The sequence below is a fragment of the Penicillium soppii genome (genome assembly GCF_028829465.1).
Source record: "Penicillium soppii strain IBT 18220 chromosome Unknown utg000005l, whole genome shotgun sequence".
Taxonomy (NCBI): Eukaryota; Fungi; Ascomycota; class Eurotiomycetes; order Eurotiales; family Aspergillaceae; genus Penicillium; species Penicillium soppii.
In genome coordinates this window covers 2,325,772-2,352,862 of record NW_026643235.1, presented here as the reverse complement: position 1 = coordinate 2,352,862, position 27,091 = coordinate 2,325,772, and the positions used below count along the sequence as shown (strand labels likewise).

At 46.9% G+C, this 27,091-nt stretch overlaps 9 protein-coding genes across 9 annotated transcripts; 6 read left to right on the top strand and 3 right to left on the bottom strand.

Moving 5' to 3' along the window:
* Positions 1–1,497: 1,497 nt before the first annotated feature.
* N7529_006318 (uncharacterized protein) lies at positions 1,498–4,057 on the top strand (the record flags this gene model as incomplete). The annotated part of the gene is made up of 2 exons (XM_057241845.1): positions 1,498–2,857; positions 2,913–4,057. The coding sequence occupies 2 exons, from the start codon at positions 1,498–1,500 to the stop codon at positions 4,055–4,057; spliced, it is 2,505 nt and encodes an 834-aa protein (XP_057097204.1).
* An 851-nt stretch (positions 4,058–4,908) lies between these two features.
* sC (sulfate adenylyltransferase) lies at positions 4,909–7,121 on the top strand (the record flags this gene model as incomplete). The annotated part of the gene is made up of 5 exons (XM_057241844.1): positions 4,909–5,077; positions 5,211–5,238; positions 5,308–5,490; positions 5,731–5,876; positions 5,926–7,121. 5 exons carry the CDS (start codon positions 4,909–4,911, stop codon positions 7,119–7,121), a joined length of 1,722 nt encoding a protein of 573 aa, XP_057097203.1.
* Positions 7,122–7,534: 413 nt separating this feature from the next.
* N7529_006316 (uncharacterized protein) lies at positions 7,535–9,298 on the top strand (the record flags this gene model as incomplete). The annotated part of the gene is made up of 1 exon (XM_057241843.1): positions 7,535–9,298. One exon carries the CDS (start codon positions 7,535–7,537, stop codon positions 9,296–9,298), a length of 1,764 nt encoding a protein of 587 aa, XP_057097202.1.
* A 1,931-nt stretch (positions 9,299–11,229) lies between these two features.
* N7529_006315 (uncharacterized protein) lies at positions 11,230–12,159 on the top strand (the record flags this gene model as incomplete). The annotated part of the gene is made up of 1 exon (XM_057241842.1): positions 11,230–12,159. One exon carries the CDS (start codon positions 11,230–11,232, stop codon positions 12,157–12,159), a length of 930 nt encoding a protein of 309 aa, XP_057097201.1.
* Positions 12,160–12,664: 505 nt separating this feature from the next.
* N7529_006314 (sulfotransferase family protein) lies at positions 12,665–13,654 on the bottom strand (the record flags this gene model as incomplete). Its single annotated transcript, XM_057241841.1, has 3 exons — positions 12,665–13,258; positions 13,306–13,508; positions 13,564–13,654. The coding sequence occupies 3 exons, from the start codon at positions 13,652–13,654 to the stop codon at positions 12,665–12,667; spliced, it is 888 nt and encodes a 295-aa protein (XP_057097200.1).
* A 1,733-nt stretch (positions 13,655–15,387) lies between these two features.
* Positions 15,388–18,816, bottom strand: N7529_006313 (putative ubiquitin conjugating enzyme; the record flags this gene model as incomplete). Its single annotated transcript, XM_057241840.1, has 1 exon — positions 15,388–18,816. One exon carries the CDS (start codon positions 18,814–18,816, stop codon positions 15,388–15,390), a length of 3,429 nt encoding a protein of 1,142 aa, XP_057097199.1.
* A 2,176-nt stretch (positions 18,817–20,992) lies between these two features.
* N7529_006312 (cytochrome c oxidase subunit VIa) lies at positions 20,993–21,536 on the bottom strand (the record flags this gene model as incomplete). Its single annotated transcript, XM_057241839.1, has 3 exons — positions 20,993–21,176; positions 21,241–21,265; positions 21,353–21,536. 3 exons carry the CDS (start codon positions 21,534–21,536, stop codon positions 20,993–20,995), a joined length of 393 nt encoding a protein of 130 aa, XP_057097198.1.
* Positions 21,537–21,814: 278 nt separating this feature from the next.
* On the top strand, positions 21,815–24,055 carry N7529_006311 (DNA-(apurinic or apyrimidinic site) lyase APN2; the record flags this gene model as incomplete). Its single annotated transcript, XM_057241838.1, has 6 exons — positions 21,815–21,842; positions 21,913–21,925; positions 21,978–22,023; positions 22,078–22,180; positions 22,260–23,032; positions 23,090–24,055. 6 exons carry the CDS (start codon positions 21,815–21,817, stop codon positions 24,053–24,055), a joined length of 1,929 nt encoding a protein of 642 aa, XP_057097197.1.
* A 1,622-nt stretch (positions 24,056–25,677) lies between these two features.
* On the top strand, positions 25,678–26,738 carry N7529_006310 (HMG-box domain-containing protein; the record flags this gene model as incomplete). Its single annotated transcript, XM_057241837.1, has 3 exons — positions 25,678–25,865; positions 25,922–26,199; positions 26,254–26,738. The coding sequence occupies 3 exons, from the start codon at positions 25,678–25,680 to the stop codon at positions 26,736–26,738; spliced, it is 951 nt and encodes a 316-aa protein (XP_057097196.1).
* Between the last annotated feature and the right edge of the window lie 353 nt (positions 26,739–27,091).

The window sequence follows — 27,091 nt, the reverse complement described above, 5'->3', positions numbered from 1 at the left end:
CAAGGTCCGCGAACCATATAATTATGCGGTTCAAAAGCCTCGGCTACGTTGTGGCGTTGAATTGCCGCCACACATTAGTATCAAGCCGGCAAGATCACTAGTACTAAGGAGGTATGGATGTATTTTAGTTCCAATATTGAAGAGACCGAAAGAGTCTAGAGTATAAATGTAGCCGATTTGAGATCAAAATTCCCGAGCCGCTGAGACCGAGCTTTTCCTGCTCCACTCTATTTATCTTCTACCTGTTTGTGCACACACATATAGATATATATATATATATATGTATGGTACTCTCCAATGCCGTACGTTTTAGGTATGCATATACTTCTTATCATGCAGAGGATATTTCATTGTAACAAAGATGAGCCGTCTCAAGTTTCAGGTTGGTCGCTCGGGCCTAATTAATGTGAGACGTAGCGTCCGGGACTAACTCCTGGAAAACCCCCCACTGGCACAACAGCTTCGAGATTCGACAATTTGATTCGTGCATTTGGGTCCGGTTTTGCCGGTTGATTCGTCCAGGGTCTCATATTTGGGTCTAGTCTTCCAACCTCTATGGAGTATGCATCGCTTAGAGATCTCTGGTAGAACCCCGTTAATCGACCTGTCAGGATAGATCAAAGTGTAGTGAAGAAAATTGCCCCATTAGATTACACGGAGTATGGCCCAGTTTAAGGGAAATTTAATAAAACCTTGCCTTTGGATATAGTGGTTTCTTTCCCAAAGTACAAATTTACTTTATAAAATCCTTTAGTATTAATCTATCTGACCCGTTCGAGGTAGTGTCAGGGACACCCCCGTCTCGCTTTTCATATTGCTCTCTTTTAGTTCTCCTTTTTTCTCTCTCTCTCCTTTTCTTTGTTGGACAACTGCTGGCTCCAAGGGCTTGAGGCTCTTCTCCATCTTTGGTTCGTGTAAGTGGATTGATTCTTGTCTGTCTCTAGTGTTTGCCAAAGGCTGGGGGCTCACATGCACTACTAGTTCTGTTTGGACGCCAGTTTGATACTAGCGATTCCTTTCTCTCTCTCTTTTTGTTTTGTTTTCTCAGACAGTTTATTTCTTGAGCCTTGGTAGGTCTGGTTTTGGTATAGAACAATGTCGTTCTCTGGTTCTGACAATCATATTAAACAGAGGCATTGAGTGCCTTTCCATTCTTTCGCAACTTCTATTTGATCCTGTGGATCTTCGGCTTTACCAGTCAATTCCAATACTGTCATCATATTCTACTGAACGGTTGTTTCAGATCGACGCCTTCTCTCTCGTTTCAAACTTCCAAGGCAAATCCTCCTATCATTCTTTTCGTAGCTTGATTACAACATCAAGCAGACGATCATTCATTTTCGATTGATCTCAAATTACTAGAGAGGAAACCTCTAGCTGTTAAATTCAGTTCTACCACGTCACACTTGATGCCTTTCAAGCTCTCAGTTCTCGCCATCCAAGTATCTGTGCCGGCTATCTGAACCTTTGTTCTCAGACTACTCAAACTGTTTCTCAATGAGTGCAAATATACCAAGCTCCGGGCCCTCTGGGGACCTTGACAGGAAAGGATCTGTCAAGCGAGCCAGGCAGTTGTTGGCGGCTGGCGTACGCCCAGAACGAGACTCGCCGCCTAACCCCGGGAATGTATCACATCAAATGCAATGGCCTCTTCCAGACTCGGGTCTGCCACCAAATCCGATCAATCACCACCCTAGGTTTCTGCTTCCGCGTGGTCCTCCACCGCAAAGACCGCCCCGTCCGAGTGAGATCCGTGAGATCCCTTCGCCATCCATCTATTCAGAAAAGGACGACCAAGACTCGGAAACCAGCTCAGCTTATAATACTAGACCTCCTCGGTCCTTTTCGCAATTGAAGCCGCCCCCACCATTGCAGCTGCGTCGGCCTATAAAGAACGATGCCCCTGTCAGTCCTACCAGCACAATCGACGTTTGCCCTCGGATCTCGATTGCAACAGAAGACCTGTTTAGACAGTCGACAGCTTCATCAACGCCCTCTATCCCCGATGTACCTCCTTTCCCACCACGTTTCCCGCCTGCCCAGTCTTCTTCCAGGGATGATCCGAGGCAAAGGACGGCAGGTCTTGTCGCACCAAATACGCGACGGCCCCCTCAGGCTCGTCGATCATCTGTCTCTCCGATTCCAGAAGAACTCGCCGATCCTCGCTTTACAAAAGCATCTTTTGCATCAAGTCGAGCAATTCCTTCGAGTTGGGGTTCTGGTCCCCCTGAATCTGAAATTCTTGGAGCATACCTTGAAATGGAGTCCGATGATGACCATCCTCGACCAAGCTTGCAAGAGGATGATGCGACGCTTGTGCGCAGCGCTAGTGTTGGAAAAAGAGGGAAGCCGACGATGCGCACCATTCTCAAATCTAACCCTGTATCCGTGGTTTCCGTTGAAGATACGCAATTATCAGCCAAAGATGAGTTCAAAAACGCAGAGGGAGTCCCCACTGGGATGGGAACTGCAGCAACCCAAATGCTTCACCCACCAAGCCAATTGAGAAAGGGGTCTACTTCTACGGCATCCAGTGAATCGTTGAAGGGTGTGGACCCCGAAAAACCACCCTTTGCCCAGGAAGAACGGCCATATAGTGCAGGGCTTGAAAAGGAAATTGAAGTTTTTGGCGCTCTACCCCATGCTGCACCAACAATGAGCGATAAAAGACCTGGGGGCCGTAAGCCTCCCGCCCTGAACATGCATGCAGTGCGGGATGCCGAAGCTCGAGGAAGCCTTTCTAGCTTAACTGATCTGATCCGACGTGCCACAAAGCTTGCCTCAAACCTAGATCACGGGAGAACAGCCAGTCGAACTGATCTGGTTGGTGGCGAAGCAGAGTTTAAAGCTGGAAAAGGTGAGTTTTGGGATCTATATCCTTGCGGACACCGTCAATACTGATTTATATCCAGGCAACCGACCCCGTAATTCTGGATCCTTATCAGACATGCTCGCTTCATTCCCTCCGCCAGGCTTGGCGACCCCCGAGAGCCGTTCATCATGGCCAGTTTTCTTCGGACGCTCTAATTTGCGTCATGTCCAGCCGCTTGGCTCCAACGATGATGATCCAGATGCACCCCGGCGCAAGAAGACATGTTGTGGGATGCCCCGCAAGGTCTTTGTGTTGATCTGCATCGTTTTATTTATTGTCGTTATTCTTGCGATTCTTCTGCCGGTTTTCCTTGTGGCTGTGCCTCGCGAGAAAGCAAGCAAAGTGACAGCCTGCGAAAAAAGCAATCCTTGCCAAAATGGAGGAATTAGTGTTTCCAGCGGTACTCAGTGCTCCTGTGTTTGTTCAAACAATTATACTGGCTCGAAGTGCACCATTGCCAGCGATGGTAGTTGTACTACGTACTTGATTCAGGATAGTTCATCGACAAAGAATGCAACCATGGGCAGCGAACTCCCCCGGTTATTCGAGGACTCCAAGAAAACATTCGATCTCACCCTGGATCCAGTCACTATTATGGCTCTTTTCAGCATGAACAACGTCTCATGCAAGACGGAAAATGCGCTCGTGTCATTCAGTGAGGTTAAGACGGACAGCTCTAGCAAGGCCCGTCGATCTCTGGCATTGGAGATAGAGACAATTCCATCCGAGGATATTGCAAGTCCAGCTTTCCCTAGCCCTGTTTCGACTGCCGGACCCACTCGAGTCCTCGCAGCTCGCTCTGAGGCTACCATGCACGGCGGTATCTTGTATGATGACCTCGGAGCAAGCCAGACCGCTACCGCATCAACCGCCACGCAAACGGAGTCGACGGCCACCGCAGCTACCAAGATCATTTCTCAACCCACTTCAACCAGTGAGGTCACAACGTCCACTGCGAGTAGTGTGCCCGAGAAAGTAGTGGAATTCTCTCGGGTTGCGGTACTGTACATTTTGCAAAAGACGGGATCTCTGGACACAGCAATGTCTTCGGAAGATGACATTCAAGGATATTTGATTGATTCATATACGAACGCAACATGGCCCAGCATGACAGTAGGAGCGTTTGAAGTGGATTTTGAGAATCTGACCATCACGCTTCCTAACAGTACAGTGAAGGCTGATTGAAAAGGAAAAAGAACAGTGTATCAGAATGTATATAGTATAATATAATTTCTTTACTAGCTATGATCTATTGTCACTAGTCAGTTAGAATCAGGTACAATAATGTAGATATATATCTCTAAATCCAGAATGAATAGATCTGCGGCATTTAGGGTTGAGTGTCCGATCATTACCATATTGGGATACACCTGATGTCGTGATCGATCGTGGAGGTGACGTGCTAGCACGTGATCTAAGGCTCTGCAAGGTATGGCGTTATTCAAGGCTGAGACATTTTTATACTTACATTTTTGTATGTGCATATATGTACTCTTGGATTCCTTGGTCTTTTCTTGAATGTCACACTTTTTTTTTTCACAATCGTACAATTGTACAATAGTAAACTGTTCTCGAAAATAATAGAGGGTCACAATTAAACCACAGTATCCCCCCTGAAGATCTACGGCAGACGAATATTCCGCGGAGACCGAGACCTCGGAGATATATAAAGTACAACTCCGTACCTGGGCATTTATATACATACATACGTAGTGCAATGCTTTTGATTTTGATGAGCATTGCCATTAAGGCTTCACCTAGGTATAATAGTATTCCAAAGCAAACCAAGGAACTTCAATCCAGACCCTGGAACAAAATGGAGTAATAAGGAAATCTGAAGCCAAGACTTCCACTGACTCCACATGTTGACGACTGTTCTGCCATGATTGTCGTGTTCTGTATGCGCCTCCGGCCCCTCCCATGGATTTTTCTTGATAAGCTCGCCCTTCGTTATTTTCTTTCCTTTCCCTTTCCTTTTTTCTTTACATTCCTCTTTTTTTTGCAAGTCCTTTTAATTTTCTTACCTTATTTTCACAATGGCCAACGCCCCTCACGGTGGTGTCCTTAAGGACCTTCTCGCCCGCGATGCTCCTCGTCATGCTGAGCTCTCCGCTGAGGCCGAGACCCTCCCCGCCGTGGTGCTTTCCGAGCGTCAGCTCTGTGATCTTGAGCTGATCATGAACGGTGGTTTCTCTCCTCTGGAAGGTACGTGCAATTCTTTGAAATTGATTGTTTGGGTCAATTGGAAATGATCCTCAAACGATTACTCTATTTTACTTTTTTGGAGGGGCAAAAATGTACTTGGAGGGGCAACGGGCTAACGTCGATCTTCATACAGGTTTCATGAACCAAGCCGATTACAATGGGTATGTGTGACGAACTCAGGATTCCCAACGAACACAACATTATACAGCGGCAGCTGACATTTTGCATAGTGTTTGCGAAGACAACCGACTTGTCGATGGCAATGTCTTCTCCATGCCTATCACCCTGGATACCACCCAGGAGGTAATCAACGAGAACAAGCTCCAGGCCGGTTCTCGCATCACTCTGCGTGATTTCCGTGACGACCGCAATTTGGCTATCCTGACCATTGACGACATTTACCGTCCTGACAAGTGAGTTCGCCTCTTGAAAAATGTTTTCGAAAGATCGCACCGCCGATCTCCGTTCTCCACACCCCTTGTACCTCAAATGTCGCATTTTTTGTCATTTTCTTTCCCTCCCCCTTTCCAGGAGACAGAAAAAGATTCTGGCGCATTTGATGTCGCAGACCTTCAATCTTTACGCAATAAAAGAGTCCAAAGTGGCTCGTGCTTTTAGTGGGGCATGCTGACGTGGAATTTCCCCTGATTTAGGACCAGAGAGGCTAAGCTTGTCTTTGGCGGTGACCCAGAGCACCCGGCCATTAAGTACCTGAACGAGACAGTTCAAGAATTCTACATTGGTGGCAAGATCGAGGCTGTTAACAAGCTGAACCACTACGACTATGTCGCTCTCCGCTGTATGTTCAATTTCCTCGTTCCAAAAGCTCCAGGCTAATGAATTCCTAGACACCCCCGCGGAGTTGCGTGTCCACTTCGACAAGCTGGGCTGGTCCCGTGTTGTCGCCTTCCAGACTCGTAACCCCATGCACCGTGCTCACCGTGAATTGACTGTCCGCGCGGCCCGTTCTCGCCAGGCCAATGTCCTGATCCACCCCGTTGTCGGTCTCACCAAGCCTGGTGACATTGACCACTTTACGCGTGTCCGCGCCTACCAGGCTCTCCTTCCCCGCTACCCCAACGGCATGGCCGTTCTGGGTCTGCTCGGTCTGGCCATGCGTATGGGTGGTCCCCGTGAGGCCATCTGGCACGCTATCATCCGCAAGAATCATGGTGCCACCCACTTCATTGTTGGTCGTGATCACGCCGGTCCTGGTTCCAACTCCAAGGGTGAGGACTTCTACGGTCCCTACGATGCTCAGCACGCCGTCGAAAAGTACAAGGACGAGCTCGGCATTGAAGTTGTTGAGTTCCAGATGGTTACCTACCTGCCCGACACCGATGAGTACCGTCCTATTGACCAGGTCCCCGCTGGCGTCAAGACCCTCAACATCTCCGGTACCGAGCTCCGTCGCCGTCTGCGCTCCGGTGCCCACATTCCCGAGTGGTTCTCATACCCCGAGGTTGTCAAGATTCTGCGCGAGTCCAACCCCCCTCGTGCCTCCCAGGGTTTCACTGTCTTCCTGACTGGTTACATGAACTCCGGAAAGGACGCCATTGCCCGTGCTCTGCAGGTCACTCTTAACCAGCAGGGTGGCCGTTCTGTCTCCCTCTTGCTGGGTGACACCGTTCGCCACGAGCTCTCCTCTGAGCTGGGCTTCACCCGCGAGGACCGCCACACCAACATCCAGCGCATTGCCTTCGTTGCCTCCGAGCTTACCCGCGCCGGTGCCGCCGTCATCGCCGCTCCCATTGCTCCCTACGAGGAGTCCCGCAAGTTTGCTCGTGACGCCGTCTCCCAGGCCGGTACTTTCTTCCTGGTGCATGTCGCTACTCCCCTCGAGCACTGCGAGAAGACCGACAAGCGTGGTATCTATAGTGCTGCTCGCCGCGGTGAGATCAAGGGCTTCACCGGTGTCGATGACCCCTATGAGACCCCTGAGAAGGCTGATCTCGTTGTTGATTTCTCCAAGCAGAGCGTGCGCAGCATTGTTCACGAGATCATCCTCGTTCTGGAGAGCCAGGGCTTCCTGGAGCGTCAGTAAACCTTTGGATACATGGGTTTGAGTTTTGCTGGAGTCAAAATGATCTGTTATGCTTTGCATAGAAATATGTTCTGGCTTTGAATAGTGGCCTTTTTTTTGTTGGATTCCCCTGGCTTAGATAGTCTCAAGTGTTTGTTACCAATAGATTTGGATTGATGACTTGTAATAACTTTCTGGCCTGCGTAAAACAAAACCTGTAAATCAATTCTGAGAGACTCTAGGGAGACATCTGGTAAACACGACTATTGCTTCAGGTAGATCTAAAACACTAGCCTTGTAAAATTGCAGCTAGACACAATATTGTTCATGCAGGAAAAGTGGGCCCATACCTCGAGTCACGTGCTAGACAAACAAGACAAACACTTCAATCACCAAAGGCTTCATGCCGTACATCAACTTTCAGCAGCTTAACCATGTTGCCCCCGCGAAGTGCTGTTGGTCGAATACCGACTCATATTCGACCAGCTCATCCACCTCGAATTTCTGGTCCCAACATACACCTACGACCATTCACTCACCGCACACGCCTACTACTTCTTTCCCCAGCGCCCGGCCGGCCTCAACTACCATTTCTGTCACCTCTTGCGCCTACACGACCGCTCCCACCGCTATCAATTCACCTTCGCCAACATTTTACTCGCTTGATATCTACCGCAAGTCGTGAAAATTATAAGCGAAGGCTATCGCGAGGTCTGAAACTCGGCATATCATTCTACGCCATCCTTGTCTTGTTCTCCGCGATCAAACTTGGCGTTTACCAGGAGGACATTGAGCATTCATGGCCCACTCCCCCAGAATGGTCGTGGAAAAGTCGTTGGTGTCTGCGATCTGCGCAAGCACTACAAAACCCCGAACAGATCGGCAAGCTGATGACGAATTGGCCCATGGTCGCTGGATATCTCCGCGAGCTGCTGGAGCGGCTGGAGGACCCCGAGGGCGAAGGCAAGGGTATCGTTGAACAAGATGAAGGGGGCTTCCTCGTCGAAGGCGTGGGTCGCACTGGACTCGATATTTCTGCGAAGAGTGAGCCCTGGCGTCGTGGATATTTCCAGGCCCTCATGGGGGCTGCTAAAGCAGCCGAGAACCTAGATGGCTGGCTCACAGACCGCAAGCAGCGCATATCTGCGCCGGCGGAATATGTTGTTGGGCCCTCCAACCCTCGTCCAAAGCCCATGCCTGCTGGTCAGAAGAAGGTTCCACGAGAGGAGGATTGTGAAGAAGCGTCACCTTCTCCAGAGAGATTCTATATGAAAGTTTTGACAACGAAAGGCTTTGATACAAGGCAGAAACTCGACGCTGCGCTGGCATATGCCGATTGGCTTGGGTTTAAAGGCCTGGGCCGCACGGCGGGTGACATGTATACATGGGCCTTGGACATTGCCGCGACTGGGCTGGATGGAGATGCTAGTAAAATCGTCGATATGAAGACCGGGCTCCTGAAAAACAATGGTGGGGACCTGCCATCAGAAAACATCCTCCGCGTGTCTACAGCCCTAGCCGTACACAACGCGCGTGAGGGAAATCTCTCCACGGCTCTTTCTCTATTCACATCAGTTCTCAAAGCCCGGCGTAACCTCCCTTCTTCGCCGGAACTCGATCTGCCTTTTTCTTTCCCAGCACCTCCTCAGGCAACCAACGACCCATTTGCCTCCCTCTTCAAGTCACTCAAAACTGTCCTCATTCCCGTGGAATACCCTGAGCCTCTTCCCTCAGGCGATGAGCCCCCAAAACGAACCGTAGCATCCGCCTGTGAAGAAGCAGGACTGATGACCTACATCGGCGAGATCCTCTACGCCTCATCATCCAAAGAAACCGGCCTCGCCTGGACTCGCGACGCAGTCGACATGGCCGAGTCCACTGTTCACGACCTCAGCAATTCTAACGACCGTGTTGCCCGAACTCGTTGTGCACAGTGTCTCAAAGTTGGCTTGGAAAATTGGAAAACTATGGTCTCTTCTCTAGTTGCTCGTGCCCGCCAAGAAGAAACAGAGAGCAAGGATCAGGCCCCAAATGCTTGGTTCGGTGGCGAGCGTCGTGCACAGGCTAAGTCTCTTGAACGTCGACGCTGGGAGGCCGAAGAGACTATTCTGGAAGACCGTATCCGCAGACTCTTCCCTCTTCTCGAGGGGGAGTCCGGGTTGGATACTCTCGCTCCGAATAGCTCTCTTTTTGTGTAATTCTATCATGAACATAAATACTTTGTTTGACTCATGTGGCGTTGGTGTTATCATTCACTGGTGGTTTAGCAGACGCCAGGACGCATTTGCGTTCTATTTCTACATACTCGCTATTGAAAAATATACCCAGGATTATCAACTGTGGTTTAATTACTTTCTTTTGACGTACATCTAGTTCGAAGTCTACAAGTGTATGCAATTTCACAACCAAAGCTTTTGACTTGTTTCCAAGCCCCTTTCTACCTACGCACTTGATTTGCTTTGCCATTTCTTAGCCTTCCCTTTCCGTTTTAGTGCTCAGACCTTGCCGCTTTTTGCTCACTGCGTAGATCTAAGCGCTCTGTAAGTTGGGCAGAACTGTAATGGTGATTGCTGTACTATAAACTCTAAGTCATCGTAATAATACTGTATGTTATACGGAATCACGTAACCGCGTATCCCTCCTAGTAGCGGTCAAGCTACATTGGCGATAGATAGTAATATTCCTGGTCCTCCCCCTTGGCCGTATTTAATTTATATATTAAGATCTGTCTTATCCATCTTAGACTTGAATGCTCTATTAAACAAGCAAACTCCTCAACTACATCAGAAGAAAATGGAATTCTACGCAAAGGCCGATCTAGTAATCCCCCGCCCAAACCTAATGAAGGTCCTCGTCCTATCACTCCCACGAACAAGCAAGACGTATACCCCGATCGACCCTTAATTATGGTCTTTCCACTAAGCTGACCTAGACCAGCCACATGTGCAGCTCTCGGACAACTAGGGCTAAACCCATACCACTTCAGCGAAGCCTCCAAGAACAAGAACAACGAGCACTTCTAGCTCTGAAATATGATGGTATATAATTAATCCGGGGGGTATTGTAAAAACCGATGATAAACGCGGAGTAAAACCTGTCTGGTACATAGGACGCCATGACCAGCCTCGTTCTGCCCCCACTTAGTGCTAAGTTTAAATTGAATCCAGTCTCGACTGTGTGACTTTATCATTAATATACTACCTCTTCATGTCTCCGTTGGTGGACCTTCCTAGGGACGTACAGGTATTCAGAGGCTGGCTGAACCACTCCACAGCCACTATTGCAGTGGGTAGCCATTGCAAGCCAATTATGAACAAACTACGATTTCAATTTTACAAATGCGTCACCGTCTTCACCATGGTCATTCGACTGGCATCGTGGGTCTCGATGTTCGACTCATGACCTCGAATATGGGGAATATTTTCGGCGCTTTTCAGGTACATTATGTGGTAAATCGACACGTAAATAAGCCATTGCCGTTGATAAGTTAACGAAAGCTGAGTAAACAGAGCCTAGCACCGCCCATTAGGATTCCTTCAGGGACCAGATTACGTTCAAGATTTAGGCTTGGTATCTGTGAACTGCATTCTTGCCGTAAGGCAGTTCCGACCCCCAAACTTGCGACGCAACTACTCAATTTGCTTTTCTTGTGGCTTGTGCGGGGTACCTCATATGTCACGAAACTAAAATGCAGGTAAAATGCTCCATAGCATTGCGACAACCTTGGAAGATTATTAGTTACGCTTCCTCGCCTGTAGAGCGGAGACTATACTACGCGCACAGGAGAATAGAAACATGTCCATACCGTATAAGCACAACCCTAGAAGGTTCGTATTCCATTTAGTGGGTCTGACTCCGACTTTGAGCCAGGTGTTCCTTTCCTTAGAGGATAGGACTCAAGGGGCGGTGTAGATGGCCACGAATGTGTATATGTATAATAATCTGGAGAAGAGATTGAGGATATCGACCTTCCAACTCTATTTCCACAAAAGCTCGCAACCCTTTCGACATCTAAGCCATAATGGTTTCTCCACTACCATCTGTACACGCTGACAATGAATGGTCTCCTTTGCAATCAGTGATCGTTGGTCGGGCTGGCATTGCATGCTTCCCGAGCGCCCCAGTCAAAATGATTGAAGCGACAATGCCCTCAGAACATGTTAGCAACTTTAAACCGAAGACCATGTTTCCGCCAGACCTTATCGTTAAGGCCGAACTGGAATTTGATATATTTACTTCGATTCTTGAAGAAAACGGTATCAAAGTCTACCGACCGCCAAAGGACATCGACTGGCTAGCTGAAGATGGATACACTGGTGCCATGCCGCGAGATGGCCTCATGAGTGTCGGCAACACTATAATCGAAGCCTGCTTTGCGTGGCCTTCGCGGTCCAACGAGATCGAGATTGGATTCTCTTCTATACTCCATCAATTGGCTCTTGATCCTCGAGTAAAAATCGTTCGCCGCCCAAAAGACACTTTTGCAAACACCCTGCTCGACGATGATGGCACCCAAAATGGCCAATGGGCAATCAACAACAGTCGTCCAGCGTTCGACACCGCAGACTTTATGAGGTTCGGCACCACAATCATTGGCCAGCTGAGCCATGTCACGAATCAAGCGGGTGTGGATTGGGTCACCAAGAACCTGCCCAAAGGGTACAAGGTTGAAATGATTGAGGTGAATGATCCAAATGCCATGCACATCGACGCAACAATACTCCCTCTTCGCCAGGGGCTGCTAGTCTACAACCCGAAAAAAGTCACCGAGCAGGCCTTGAGGAAGCATACGGTGCTGGCTGATTGGGAGCTTCGGCCGTACCCATTCACACCAGAAAATCGAGCGTGGCCCCCACTATATATGACCAGTCCGTGGCTCTGTTTGAATGCATTAGTGTTAGATGGGCGGAAGATGGTGGTCGAGGCTAATGACACGAAAAGTCGTAAATGGTTTGAGTCGCTGGGAATGACATGCATACCCTGTCCATTTCAACATGTCAACAGTATTGGAGGCTCATTCCATTGCGCAACGGTTGATTTGGTGAGGCAGGAAACCTAGTTGATTCCTTTTGCATGATACCAAAGATGAAGCGAGCTATGTCAACCGGAGGACATGAGACTCTGATGTTGGCGATTCGAAGCGGCGTGTATTACGCGGGCTGCAAATTGTGCTAGCCATTTTTCCGAAATCGATCCAGCTTGCCAGAGCGGTAGTTAAGACAGTGGCTAATGCTCAAACAGCATTTGAAGTGTAGGAAAGGACCATGTGGCCTTTCCCATGACCCATCAAAATAACATGGACTCTCTTAGGATTATAAACAACCCTGGATATGAGCCCGTAGCATATCTATCATTTCTGTAGTTAAGAGGCATTGTATACTTTTTTTTATGTCAGAGGGACTGCAGAAGGCTATATATATAGCACGAAGTCCAAGTTAACTTGCATCAACTGGTTCGAGAGTTATTTCCGATAGTGCGAATTTGCTCCTGTATCATACTAAAGTTCTCTGCATGAATTCCGTTCCAATCATGCCCCGCCGCCGCATCGTTCCCAACAAACATTACTACACGGTATGATGATTATTCGTGACTTGCGACTTGAACCACTCCCCGCTTCTCCAACAAGCCAACAACCCCCAAAAGCCTAGCAAAAATATCACCCTCCTGACGAATCGTTTCCCAACAGCACCCCACCTATCCCAATAAAGCTCAACCTCGAGTTTCATGGCATCCGGTCCTGAATTCATATGCGGAAACGCCACCTCCGGCACCCCCACGCCTAGAAACTTACAAAGCGGCTCCCATCCCATTCCCGGATGAAACTCCAGCAGCCGATCTCCCGGGACAGCAGTCCGCACACGATCATAGTGCGAATCAAACGACGCCAGTAACGCCGGAACAGAGGACGGAGCGCAGGGTGGCTGACCCTGGGACAGGACAGTTGTCGTCCGGTTGAGCAACGCCTGATACGGACCGGTGAACTCGGGATCAAAGTACGAGAGGATACGCATCGACCGCCAAGACAGAATCTCCAGGATAAATCTCTGCATAGAACGCAGCCAGGCGGAACGGTCGCGGGTTGTCAGGATAACCTGTGCGTTAGGATAGGCGGAGAGCAGCTCGTCAATAAAAAGGCAGCAAGGGTCGTCAGAGAGGGCCTTCCTCGTGGTCAGCTATCTTTACAGTATTCTATATGCCACCATACACCGGAGCATGGAATCATGGGGAGTACATCATAGTTCCAAAGAATCCGATCAAAGTCCTCCCCCCGAAATTGGGTCCCGATTCCATCATATTTGGCCCGAACGGCTTGAAGCCAGAGCTGGAAGTGCTCGTTGTTCTTGTTCTTAGAGGCTTCGCTGAAGTGGTATGGGTTTAGCCCTAGTTGTCTGAGAGCTGCACATATGGCTAGTCTAGGTTAGCTCAGTGGAAAGACTATGATTGAGGCTCGGCCGGGGTGTACATGTTGTTCCTGTTCGTGGGAGTGATAGGACAAGGACCTTCATTGGGTTTGGGCGGGGGATTACTGGGGCGGCCTTTTCGTAGAATTCCATTTTCTTCTGATGTAGTTGAGGAGTTTGCTTGTTTAATAGAGCATTTAAGTCTAAGGTGGATAAGACAAATCTTAATATATAAATTAAATCCACGGCCAAGGGGGAGGACTAGGAATATTACTATCTATCGCCAATGTAGCTTGACCGCTACTCTATAAGGGATACGCGATTCCGTATAACGTATAGTATTATTACGATGACTTAGGGTTTATAGTACGGCAATCACTATTATAGTTTTACCTAACTTATAGAGCGGTGACCTGAACTAAGACTAGCGTATTTCGGAGTTATTTTCTGGCAAATTAGTCGTAAGAGTGTGGAGTAAAACTGGAATCGAAAACTACTGTACAAGAATACTACATTGTTGGCGCTCCTCCATCTATTCATTCCATATCCACCATCGTATCTTACTGGAATGACAGGCTGATCACCCCTGACCTGGTAATCTTCTTACTTTAACGTTCTGCTCTTCTTATATAACTTACTATATAAATATTCTTCTTCTTTATCGTCTTTACTAAGTTAGTAATTCGCGGAGTGATTTCCGGGTCTTAGGTATTTCGAGGAAGATCCGGCGATTCTTCGCTAATAGCTTATCTAGCCCGTTGGGTTCTAACCATCGTATCGAAGGGGATTAAAATGGAAGAATTATAATTATAATAAGAAAACTAGGTTAGGAGTAAGTAGCCTATAGATTTAGTAAGATACGATAGTAACCAGGTAATAAATCGATAGAGGAGCGTGAACAACGTAGTATTCTTGTATAAAGACTAATTCTTGTCTTCCATAAAAGGGCCCGGTGTAAAGTATAGGGGGTTTTAGTGTTTACAGGATAGGGCCTGTCAACTAGGTAAGATGAAGAGGACTCCGGAACCGATGTATTGTGCGAATTCTACAGAGACTGATACTTGGGGAACTTCCAGGTTCTCCCAGAACGGACTATTTAACATGAACAGGGGCGGGGTAGAGTGGCGGTCAAAGTACACTTGATGATCGACAGTGATACGCTGGCAATAACCCGTCTCAGCGATAGTACTCCAAAGGTTCAGGATCCACTCCATTACACCCGAGTTAAAGCTCTCTTATATGCCCATAACTGAAGTCGTCAGGGGCACATTATTGTTATGAGTGTCACCAATTCTAGTTATATCTTCGTTGGTGACACTACGTCCGAATCCTTTTCGTAACCGGAACTTCCCCATTACATGGCCGGATAAGTTGTTCCTCGTCCTGCATAGTTTCATTAAACCAACCAGGCAAAACCCTAATGGAAAAAGGCCAAAGGTTGGAAAGAGTGCTTGGCAGTCTTGGTAATCTGTCTTCTATTGTATGGTCCAAAAACCATTACACTAACCCTACCGCGTATTTTGAGCGGACCGAGATTAGGGGTGAAAACGGAGCATGGAACCTCTCAAGAAATAAAAAAGTAATTCACGAACAAACATTATCATGGGGCCCAGTGCTTCTTTGGGTATGGACTGAACGTGGCGGCATCTGGAATAGGAAGCCCCATCTGGCAGAGGAAATGAAATACGTATAGTTACCTAGGTAGTCCATCACAGCCCATTTTTCAATATATTGTTCATTTAATCAGGCTAAAGGGTACAGTGGATGGGGAAAGAAGAGTAGCGATAATTGTTATTCAGGCTATGGTCTGATATACTCAACCCTAAAACATAGCTAGATTAAAGCAAGACCGATTGTGCAGCTGAAACATCCGAGAAGCCTAAGGTTCACCATGCAAGCTGCTGGATGTCCTCTGAAATCTGCCACCCATGCGCCAATGAAACCCTTTTGTAATCCGCCACTGCCTCACCCACTGAGTAGTGCATATTTGATGTATTGAGCTGCAGACGTGCGGGTCTTGGATCAGTGTTGAGAATTGCCATACGAACCTGCAACAACACGCTCTCAATTGAAGCTGTCGGTAGCCAACCAGACTGCGTGAGCAATTCCATGCACAGAGCACCTCCAGCAGTTACATGCCCACCACCTCCGAGAGAAAACTGAAGGAAGCGAGGGCGAATCACTCGTACGAATGGGGGGTCCATGGGAAATTGGGGAGGGAATCGAAGCTCTAAAACGATGCTCTGCATTCCAACGGCTTGGAGATCCTTCGCTAGTAGAAGTTCCGGATCAAAAGAATGCAATTCCACGATCCATTGATAGACTGTTGTGATTAAGTTGTGGTCAACATACCAGCCGAGATGGTGCAATGGAACCTGCTTCTGGATTTTGATGGTGGCTGCGAGATGCTGCTGGAGAATCTTTGTGGCCGGTGTGGTTGCATACTCTGGTGGAGATAGCAGAGGCAAAGATTCCTCCTGCAAGAGTCCAGGGTAGTAGCCAGTCTTGGGGTCAGTATCTGGAGCGGTTTCATTTTTGACAGTAGTTGCTGCGTGACTTTCGAGGCTTTGATCGTCGGACAATAGGATTTGAATATCCTCCATGTCCGTTTCGATGCTGATATTATCGCCATTCTCATGTTCTTCATCATCTTCAACCATGTACTTACGCCTCTTAGATGGTGATTCAAGCTCCTCAAGTCTTGCTCGTGCAGTATCACAAAGAAACTTTCCTCGTTGGCCGCTCAGTATCGAGATAGGAATCTCTATTGGGGTTCCGCCTGGGCCAACGGCAACGTGCTTTTGGTCTTGCTTATAAAAGAGACTTCTTCCCTGGTGCCCAATCTGCGATGGATGCGAGGTCAAGCCCATAGCTTCGCTAGTGTCTTTGGCCTTGACAAACAGATACCGTGGCTGGACCCAGTCCAAATGTTGCACGACATAATGTGGAGCAGAACACACGAATCTCTCGGGAGCATTGACCACTTCGTTCAAAGAAATCACTGTCGAAATTTTAAGTCGAGATTTGGGCCATGACAAACCATGTCCATGAGTGTAACCTCTCGAGACGTGGAAGTGGTTAGACATGTAGATACCATCACCGTAGGCACGACCATGGGTGACATTATTGTGATAATGAAGTCCTTCACGGAGGATACTGTGCCAGTTCTTCACAGAGCTACCATGCCACGCAAACAGTGTGGGGTGATTCGGTTTTGGAGTCAAGGAGACAGAATTGACAGCGTCGGTAAAGCGTTGTTCTTTATCAGCAGCCCCTTGAACAAGACGAAATTGGACAAAGTCACTCATTCCAACCACCTGATGTTGAGGCGCATTATCATCCTTTTTTATGAAGGATCGATTTGAAGCAACAACCCAGCGTAACATGCCCAGCGCAGCGGGAGAAATGACTTGCTTCCATGTTGAGAGAAGTTGGTTCTTGGGACTTTCGATAAAGGACTTCATTTCATGAACATCGGGAAGGATGCCTACAATGAGTGAAACCATTTTTTGTTTTTGCGAAATGGTCAAGTCATCCAGATTGGTGTCGTAGACAGCGAACCATACTTCTCTGTCATTACGCTGTAACGCGCTTGATTGTACTTTTCGACCCTGACAAATCGGAGTTGCGAGAATCAGATGACCGGTGTATTCAGCGACATGCTCAACACGACAGTGCCAATCTTCGTCACTCTCTGCACTCTGACAGTAGTCAGCTTTCCCGCAGATAACGATCCAATCACCAACATGGACCGGAGGGCGCTGGCTTATCTGAAGCTCAAGATTGGGATAACTCAACCGTCCAGTATACATTTCATTGCTGTCTGGGTCGCGCTGAAGAATCTTGATTGGAACGCGAAGTTGAAGTCCAGTAGGAAAGTCCATAAGCTGCCATGATGTAGCTCTGGAGTATGCCAGACTGATCAGCAGGTCAACGACAAAAGGCTGTGAGGTGATTTCATATTCAATACTGGGGGCCATGCCCAGCGCCATGTACTGGTACAAACACAGTCCGTTGGAGCAGACGTAGGGCTTGATTGCCTCGAAAGTATCACCAGTCTTGCAATGGCAAACAAGACAGAACTCTGTACACTTGACAAAGTGTCGAAGTGTGAACTGCATTGCCAGAAGAGGTAAAGAAATATTTGAAACATTGTGGTCCATTTTGGCCACATGATCGGCGGCAAGAAATGATGGTGTTGAGGTGGCCCAGCTATCTGGCTGGTGATACTCCGGTAGAGAAGTATTGGAGTCGCTGAGACTCATGCCTTGATGCGTTTGGAAGAACAGCTCTGCCCCTGTCCATGAAAACCCATATTGTAGCCGAAGCTTGACAATTCCCAGAAGGCGCTCTCCGAGAAGGGAGTCAAGCGATTCTCCATTAAACAGTCGTTTGAGTGGATGACCTTTCATAACATTGTTGGAGGTCTGACTTTTGCTCTTCGTACCTTGACCCTGTGTGTCTTGGAAAAACATAGTAGCATGCTCCAAGGATGGTTTGTACGAGTCGCAGAGACCGACATGCATCTGGATCCTGGCGCTTTTTGCATCGCTTCCTAAATCGATGACCATCTGAAGATCTTGGTAGGCTGGTATATAGCGGATTAATAAGACCACGTACTCCGCGGGTTTGACATTCCAGGCATCCATGGCTTCCTCGGAGATACCAAGTTTAACAATGCGGCAGGACACAGACACAACGATGATGCCCTTTGCTGACCCCAGATACCCAATCTTAAACCCAGCAATTTTGGCCTCACGTAAGTCGCGGCGAATCTTCTTTCGCAGCTCACTCTCAGGTTGAGTGGGTCCGAATAGGGTTCCTTCGTCATCAGATTCCCAATTTGGTTCATCATCATCGCTGGCTGGCTCGCACTCATTAGAATCGGGAGTATGCTCTTCTTCGGAGAAGCTGAATGCGGAATCATGTTCAAAGGTGGCGTTGGCGATGATCTTTGGAACGTTGCTTAACAGTCCATCAATTGTTGAGCCTTTAAAGAAAGACCCCGCGTCTTCCAGAGATGAAGTGACTGTTGGAGGGCAATTTTCAGAGGTTGAGAAGATCAAATAGCTATGATAATTTGGGTAATCATGTGAATCTGGATTCTCGGTTAGCACGATATTAATGACAGTGTGAGTCATAGTTTTCTTACCTGATACAATGGCCTGAAGATCGAGTGTGATGCTTTTCTTAGGCTCTGTAAATGTGAAAGAGATGGACCCATCACACTCCCCTGCCCTGATATTGGAGATGCATGGGAAGTGGCCAGGTGCCACCGCTTGTTCAAGATCTCGCAAAAAGTCTTTGCGCGGCATGATCAGGTGCAAGAGTGTAAGAACAAAGACGCAAAGTAACGACAGAAGACTTTAAAGAGTGCGGAGGTGGGGTATAGAGTGCGTATGAGAAATATAAAGACAAAGAAAAGATATCAAGCTAGATATGAAGGAAGCGGAAGGGCAAAGGCGCAGAAAAGCAGAGAAGATGATAAACAACATACAAGTCCACTTCCATTTAAGGTAGCGGGTAAGCCCCACTTGATTTCGGGATCCACCCTCTGTGTCATTTTCCACCTTTCCTACTTTTTCTATAATCACAATGGTTTTTTCATGACCCGACTTTTGCTTCTTCTAAAGGGTCCAAAAGATTTAAATGTCTATGTATCATTAATATCATATATGCCTTGCTGAGTATCCAATCATTTTCTTGCAAATCCCTACTAATCCTTCCGAGCTCTCTCCAGGCATGGTCGATTGAACCAAAAGCCCACGCTGACCATGATATTTCCAATTGCACACAGCAAGATGGAAAATATCGAACTGACTTTACGTTGCGCGAGCGCACCAACAAAGCACCCTGCAGTCAGCACAATCAAGAATATGACCCGACGGTCTCTCAATCGGTTATTCAGCTTCCCTAGCTTTGGACTCACCGCCACACCCATGAATGTGGGTTTCACCATGGCTGTGGTGATTTTCGTGGTTTTCAATAAGCGGCTCATGGCCATCTGAGCCCCAGACGAGAATGACAAAAGTACAACAACTGTCATGGCAGGACAGCCATCCCTTTGGATCGAAGATGAGTACTGGATCGCGACCGCTGCAAACACCAGAAAGGCTTTAATAGAACTGCTGGTCAAGAGTCAACCATTTAGATTATTTCCAACTTGTCTCATGACGAACCCTCCAGCCACGAAGAGACCGAGACTAATCCCAATGTTGAGAAAGTTATATGCATTCTTGCTAAGTCCTGCAACAACGATCGCAGGAAACAATTTGCTCCCAGCTTGACTAGAGCGGACCAGGTGGCTGTATATTGTAAACTGGTCGCGAAAGAAAGAGCCAAAAGTTCACATTCGAGAAGGAGGTCCTCGCGGCTATTTTCTATCAACAAGCCCCACAGTCGGGACCTGCAACGCGTCTTGGTCTATCGCAGAGAGGGCTCCATTTTGCTATTGTATTCTAGTATGTGTTAGTACTCTCCAGCGCCGGTGAGATTGTCTTGATGTTTACGCTTGAATCAAGACAGACCTCACTGCTTGAATCTATCTTGATTGGACTTTCTCAGTCCTCACAAGCCAAGGATGTGATACAGATGCGATTTCACTCTAGGTCAAAGAAAACAGCGCATTGACCATGACTAGTGGATGTATGACTATGACAGACCAAGTCAATTTGTCAGTCGTGTCAGTACGTAGGTAGAAATTGTATTTACTTAGAATTCAATCGCCGGCGTCAGTCACCCATCAGCATTCCACGCCGACGTAGGGCCAAAAGAATGGCGAACTCAATATCAACACCACTTGGTACCGATCACGAGGGTGCAGGCAAAGGTCCACGAAACGTGCAACCGGGTTATGGGATTGGCTACTGACTATACAAGGTCTATGATTTTAGATCACCTTGAACATGTCTAGATGAGTGTGCTTCTTATTCAAAGCATTGCAAAGCAGTATGTATTTGGTGGAATGACCAACGCAAGTACGTATGCCAAACCAACCCGGGAAACTTAAAAAAAATAAACAAATGAAATAGCAAGATTGACTGTGTAGTGAGAGGAAACTTCGCTTCACGCTGTCAACTGGACCTTTGGTGCTCCAAGTATTGGAATGTGTATTTGGCTCCTAGAACGACAGTGCAGAGGATGTACATGGAAAAGCCAGCCCAAACACCCGACCAAAAAATTCCTGCCGGGATTTAAAGATGCTTCTCGATTACCTGGCGACCTAAATTAGGTAGCCTTGTCCTTGTTGTGGTAGTTGACATCGGAGTTCCAGCTATTGATAGATCGATGAGTTAGTTATGCAATATTCAAGCTTTGAGACAACGAAAAGGCACGGGTTAATCATCAGATTAACAGGCAGATAAAGAATCCAGTCAAACCCGGTAGAAGTTGGGTATCGTGCATCAAAGGGCACGGGATGTGGTCGGGGTTAATAGGTCGAAACTCACAAAATGGTCTATACCAGACTTTGGTTAGCGTATGAATCTTTGCTTAAATGTGTTTGGAAAAACTTGCCTTGTCACCGTCACCCCAAGGGAAGTTCTTGACGCGAATGTTTTGGTATGGGTACTCGGTGCGCTCCTCAAGAGGGGGCATGTGCTCCCAGTGCTCCCAGTGCTCAGACCAGAGGTTGTAGGCGTTGAGGCCACCACCAATCAGGCAGGGAATGACAGCACTTTTATCAAATTAGTCTCTGCGATTGAATTCATACCGGAAGTTTGTTTCAATGGGGAACGTACAAGATGGACAATTTGCGCCAGAGGTCTGGGTAAACATTGAGTCAGTAAGAGACATTTTTGATAGCCAAAAATTAAGCTGAAACATCAATTGCTCAAATGAGGATTGACTGACCACTGGTAGAAGCAGCATGGTGCTTGACGGCAGCTCTCTCGCGGTTAAACTCGTTGTCAGCGATCCAAGAAGGCTTAGCCTCGGCGCTGTTGAAACGGCGCTGAACAGTTGACCGGACTGAGCCGGGACGCATCTGCTGCGAAGCACGCTGAGACAGGCGACCGACGATGCGCTGAGGGAACATGGTGGGTGGTGTTAAGGGGGGTTCTTTTGTAGGAGGACGTCCGAAGGTGGTGCGATGAAGCAAAAGCCGCCTTTAGCGCATCCCCGTGATCTGCCGGATTATATAATCCCTGATGTCACCCAGGTCACGTGCTGACCTTGTCACGGGTTATGTCAATTCGATGGACTGGCGAACTCCACTGAAGTGAACTTCGACTGTGAGCGTTGCCTTTGAAGAGACCTTATTTTTCTATGTCGCAGGAAATGCTATGTCCTCTCCAAATAAATTAATATTCAACCATGGGATTCCGTATCACTACATGGAATGGTAAGTTTTGCTTGGTTCTTGCACAGGGACTAGAGTGTTTACTGGATGCTAACTGTAAATGAAACAACAGTCAATGGTATTCGGTACGAGAAAGCTCTACAAGTGAAATTTTCTCGATACTGACACATCTGGCAGAAATCCGTTCTCATACGAGCCATGGAGAGGAACGCGGACATTCGAGGTATGTGTCTATCCGTTGCATATTTAAACTATTCAGAGCTGACTAGGTTTAAAGTCTATGTTTGAAATCCTGGAAGCAGATATTGTTGTTCTACAAGAAACCAAGATTCAGCGCAAAGATCTCCGAGATGACATGGTCCTTGTGCCAGGATGGGACTGTTACTTTAGCCTCCCTCGTGTTAAGAAAGGCAAGCTGCAACTCCGCAATTACTTAACAAAAATGCTTATGACTTTCAGGGTACTCTGGTGTCGTAATTTATACGCGCAATGCTACATGTTCTCCTATCCGGGCAGAAGAAGGCATAACTGGTGTCCTCTGCCCACCGAACTCATCGGTTCCTTTCTGCAACCTTCCAGAAGAGCAGCAGATTGGCGGATATCCGACGACTGATCAACTTTCCAGACCAACGATGGCTGATGTGCTCGATTCGGAAGATGAGCAACATGACGTGAGTCCGAGGCCTGATGCCAGAATTGACGCACCAACCCTCGACTCGGAAGGCCGCTGTGTCGTCCTTGAGTTTCCTGCATTTGTTCTTATTGGTGTTTATTGCCCTGCTTATCGAGACGAGAGTCGGGACAATTTCCGTATGGACTTCCTCAATGCGCTAGATGCTCGGGTCCGCAACTTGGTTGGAATGGGGAAACGCGTGATCGTGACCGGAGACATCAATATTTCAAAGCAGGTCATTGACACTGCTCATGGATTGGAGCTCATACGGAAAGCTACAACGTCAGCAGAGGAGTTTATCTCCAGTCCTGCTCGACGTCTGTTCAACCAACTGCTATCTGATGGCGTGGTGATCGGCGAGCGCGAAGAAGGCAGGGAAAAGCCAGTCCTTCTAGATGTCTGTAGATCATTTTACCCAGATCGCAGTGGCATGTACACTTGCTGGGATCAGAAACTAAATGCCCGGCCGGGGAATTACGGCTCAAGGATCGACTATGTGCTATGCAGCTTGGATATACAAGACTGGTTTTCGGATTCGAACATTCAAGAAGGATTGATGGTATGATGTCTCCTTGTTAGCCTGTGTCACTCTATCCCCCAACTAATTGCTCAAAAGGGCTCAGACCACTGTCCTGTCTATGTGGTCTTGAAAGAATCTGTGAATCAGCATGGAGAACAAACTAAAATTCTGGATATTCTCAACCCACCAGGAATGTTTAGTGATGGTAAACGACAACAGGAATATTCGAATCGCTGCATATTGCCCGCTTCGGGACGTTTGCTGCCAGAGTTTGATCTTGATAAGCGCAGAAGCATCAAAGATATGTTTGCCCGCAAGCCTACACCTCTATCATCGAACTCGGCGCATTTAGCCGCTACCCCAGCTGCAGTCTTTGGAGCTCACACCAACAAAACACCGACTGTACACCCAAACCTGAGTCCTGGTACGCGGGAACAAAAGGTTGCTGCACATACCATTGAAAACACCGAATCTCCTCAAACTGCTGCTCGCAAGCGCCCCCGGCTTTCCTCTACTGCATTCCGAAAATACCCCAAGCCCTCTGCAGCAACGTCTTCCGGAATCTCCATAGGTAGCCAAAAGACATTAAAGGGCTTCTTCAAACCCAAAGCTACCAATGATTATCCAACTGTACAGTCTCCTACGGTACCTCCAACCTCATGGGTATCACCTCTCAACTGCGAATCATCTAAACCATCACATGAAGACGAAACAGCCTCCTTTGTTGATCCTGGAAGCCCTTCAATCACCCAGAAAGACATAGTTTCCACAGCAAGAGAAGGCAATGCCGTCAACAACGACTTTATCATCGACCCAATTGCAAGCAAGGAGGATTGGTCGAAGCTATTTACCAAGAGGCCGGCTCCATCATGTGATGGGCACAAAGAGCCATGTATCAGTCTGACGACAAAAAAGCCTGGAATGAATCGTGGCCGCTTGTTTTGGATCTGTTCACGGCCATTGGGACCCAACGGAGAAAAGGAAAAGGGCACACAATGGCGATGTCCTACGTTCATCTGGGCCAGTGATTGGAACTCATCCGCTGGATTGCATGAGTCATAAACTGCCCGCATGTCTCATTCAAAAGATATCTCTATATGCAGTTGATGCCGATATATGTCACCACACCTTGATCTTAGGTAAAGGATTTGATGTACACGTATGTGAATTCTGACCAGTTTGTCTAGAGTTCGCCCGGTTATTAGGCCCAATCCCTTAGATAGCTCATAATATCCAAAACCCTACCCTGCAAGATTATATACTCGAGTACCTAGGTACTTTAAAAGAAATATTGCTCGTGTCAAAGAAAGCTATATGCTATAGAGGTATTTTTTATATTGTTTATTACTATAAAAGCAAGCCATCTATGGATGTCCTTGAGATAAGTATGTCATATGTTCGCATATAGTCTTATAGTGCGGTAGCATAAAGAGCTGGTGTTGGCTTTGAGCAGCTGTTTTTGTAAAATATATGTGTGTGTGTTTGTATATATATATGTAATAATTTCTTCACTGCCTTGATCATGAGAATCTGGCTGTTTATTCTAAGATTGTGTTTATTGACATGGATCCATGGATGTTTTGATTGGTGTGATTTAATTGGTGGACTACCCTTATTCGCTATTGACAATGTATTGTTCTCAATTGACATGTTTTGATTTGGTGTAACTTGATTGGTGGACTCTTATTGTCTACTAGTACTATTGATAATGAATTGTTCTCATTTTCTTTTATTAACTTATTGATTTATTTAATTAATTAGTTAATTTGATTGCTTTATTTTTGTATGAGTCATTAAATAGTCGAAGAGCAGAAGTACCTTAAAGGGAAGTATCTTATTAACTCCTTAGCCTTCTATTCAAACTCTTTGGTAAGAAAGTGAAGCTATTTTTATGTGTAACGTTGTGTGTACAGTATTGTAACTATCAAAATATTTTAAGTTTTAGGTGGAGGCGCTAAGCGCTAGATCTATAGATCCCCCCCACGTGGAAGATTTCCACATTTGGTTTTCACTATAGTATGTCTTCTGTAGTCTAGAAGCCTAACTTTTATCATTTCTATAAATATATCACTTGTAGAAAGTGTAAAAGAGTGCAATATATAGAAAACTGGAAATCTAAAATTGAGTTCTCAGATACATACGTAAATTGATTGTTAAAGGTACATGTTATCAAAGTCACTGTTGCTCCTTACCTTCCTTTGTCTACTGTATTTTCTTTGTTTATTGTGGCTTCTTTGTCTATTGAGATTCCTTTGTCTATTGAGATTCCTTTGTCTATTGAGATTTCTTTGTCTATTGAGATTTCTTTGTCTATTGAGATTTCGTTGTCTATTGAAATTTCTTTGTCTATTGAGATTTCTTTGTCCTATTGTGTTTTCTTTGTTCTTGCTATTTTCTTTGTCCTCTGTTCTCTTTGCTCTATTGGTTACTTCGTCAACAAAGAAATCACACCTCCCTCTATTATTGGTCTTGCTAGAGCAAACAAAGAAATCCTAGACTGTCCCCCACCGTATTTTATTTTTGATTGCGGTTCTGCTTTTTTCCTTACTACTTTTTCTTTTCGACCTCTTCAATCCTTTGCTTCTCTTCATCCCAACACAATTTTCTTATTTGCTGCTCCTCGGAAATAATAAGTCAGTTTGTCTTACTTGATTTCCATTTTCTACTTCTTCTCTTTGTTCAAGATGTCGCAGACCACCTTCTGGGACATCAATGACCCTAATTCAATGAGCGCTCGTCGTGCCACCGAGATTCTGTGGGGTGATGCCATTGTGCAGCTCCGGGCTAACAACGGAGAAGTTCTGGTTCCCTGCGACATAGTCACTGATGTCATCGGGGAGGCCAATTTGAAAGTCATGGCTGACCGTCTTGCGTAAGTACTTGACCTTGAAGTTACTTTGAGTCCTCTCTGTTAACATACGAAAATAGAAACATCATGAACAAAAAGGTCCACATCTTGCATGACGTGCCTACTTCGTGCTACCGTCTTGTTGCAAGTGACGATGAGTCAGTCACCTCTCAAGGCTCGAGCCTTAGCGACACCTCAGTTAACACGAGTGATCACAGCAGCATCGGAACGCCCTTGCATACAGCTGGAGATTCTTCGGTCAAGATTCCACGACCCCCAAATTGCTTTATTCTGTACCGTCAGGCATTCCACAATCACGTCAAGGCTGCCAACCCAGGGGTCTCCAACAACGAAATCTGTGAGTGCTATTTCCTGATTTAAATTGCTGAATCCATACTAACTATAGAGTCAGCCCGCATCCTTGGCGCACGTTGGAACAACGAGTCTGACGCCGTTCGCACCAAGTACACACTGATTGCCGAGCGCTTGAAAGCCTTGCATGCACTCAAATACCCTGACTATCAGTATGCTCCCCGTCGACCCCACGAGCGCAAGCGACGAGCAACTCGAGTCCGCAACGAGGATACAAGCTCTATCGAAGCCGATCCCGCCTACGTTGAGCTGTACAACAATGCTCAGGAATCTCAGGATGAATTTCAATCTATGTCAACTGCAGAGGAGTTCATGAAAGATCTGGATGACCAAATTGGATTTTTCAACCCCGACAATGTTGCGCCTATTCCTGATTTCTTCAATGAATCCGATGGTCAGATCATTGGCACCGGTCAACTTCAGAATGCCATATTCGACTCCATGGAATATTCTACTACAACTCTTACCAACGGCATCAATCTTGATATCCACAACCACGAAATGCTTGTTTCCGACTTGATTTGATACCAACACTCTGCAACTTTGGCTTCAACGGTTATGATCATGGTACCACGACTTCTATTACACTACTTCTATTCTCTGGATTCTGATTCCTCAATTTCTTCTGTGCTTTGCTTTCTTGTCCCACAAGGCGTATTACAGAAACAACAAACCAAAAAAACTCCCGCAAAACAAAAAATTCAAAAAAAGAAAATTTAATCCCTTCTATTGATCTCAAATCCGTCCCCTGGGGCCATTCTACTCACTTGTTTGATACCCTGTTCGATTATCACACTTCTGTCTTTCCCAATATCCCCTTCACCTTGCCCATTGCGGTGTCTTACCCCTCAGCCTTTGCTTTCAAGTACTTTATCCGT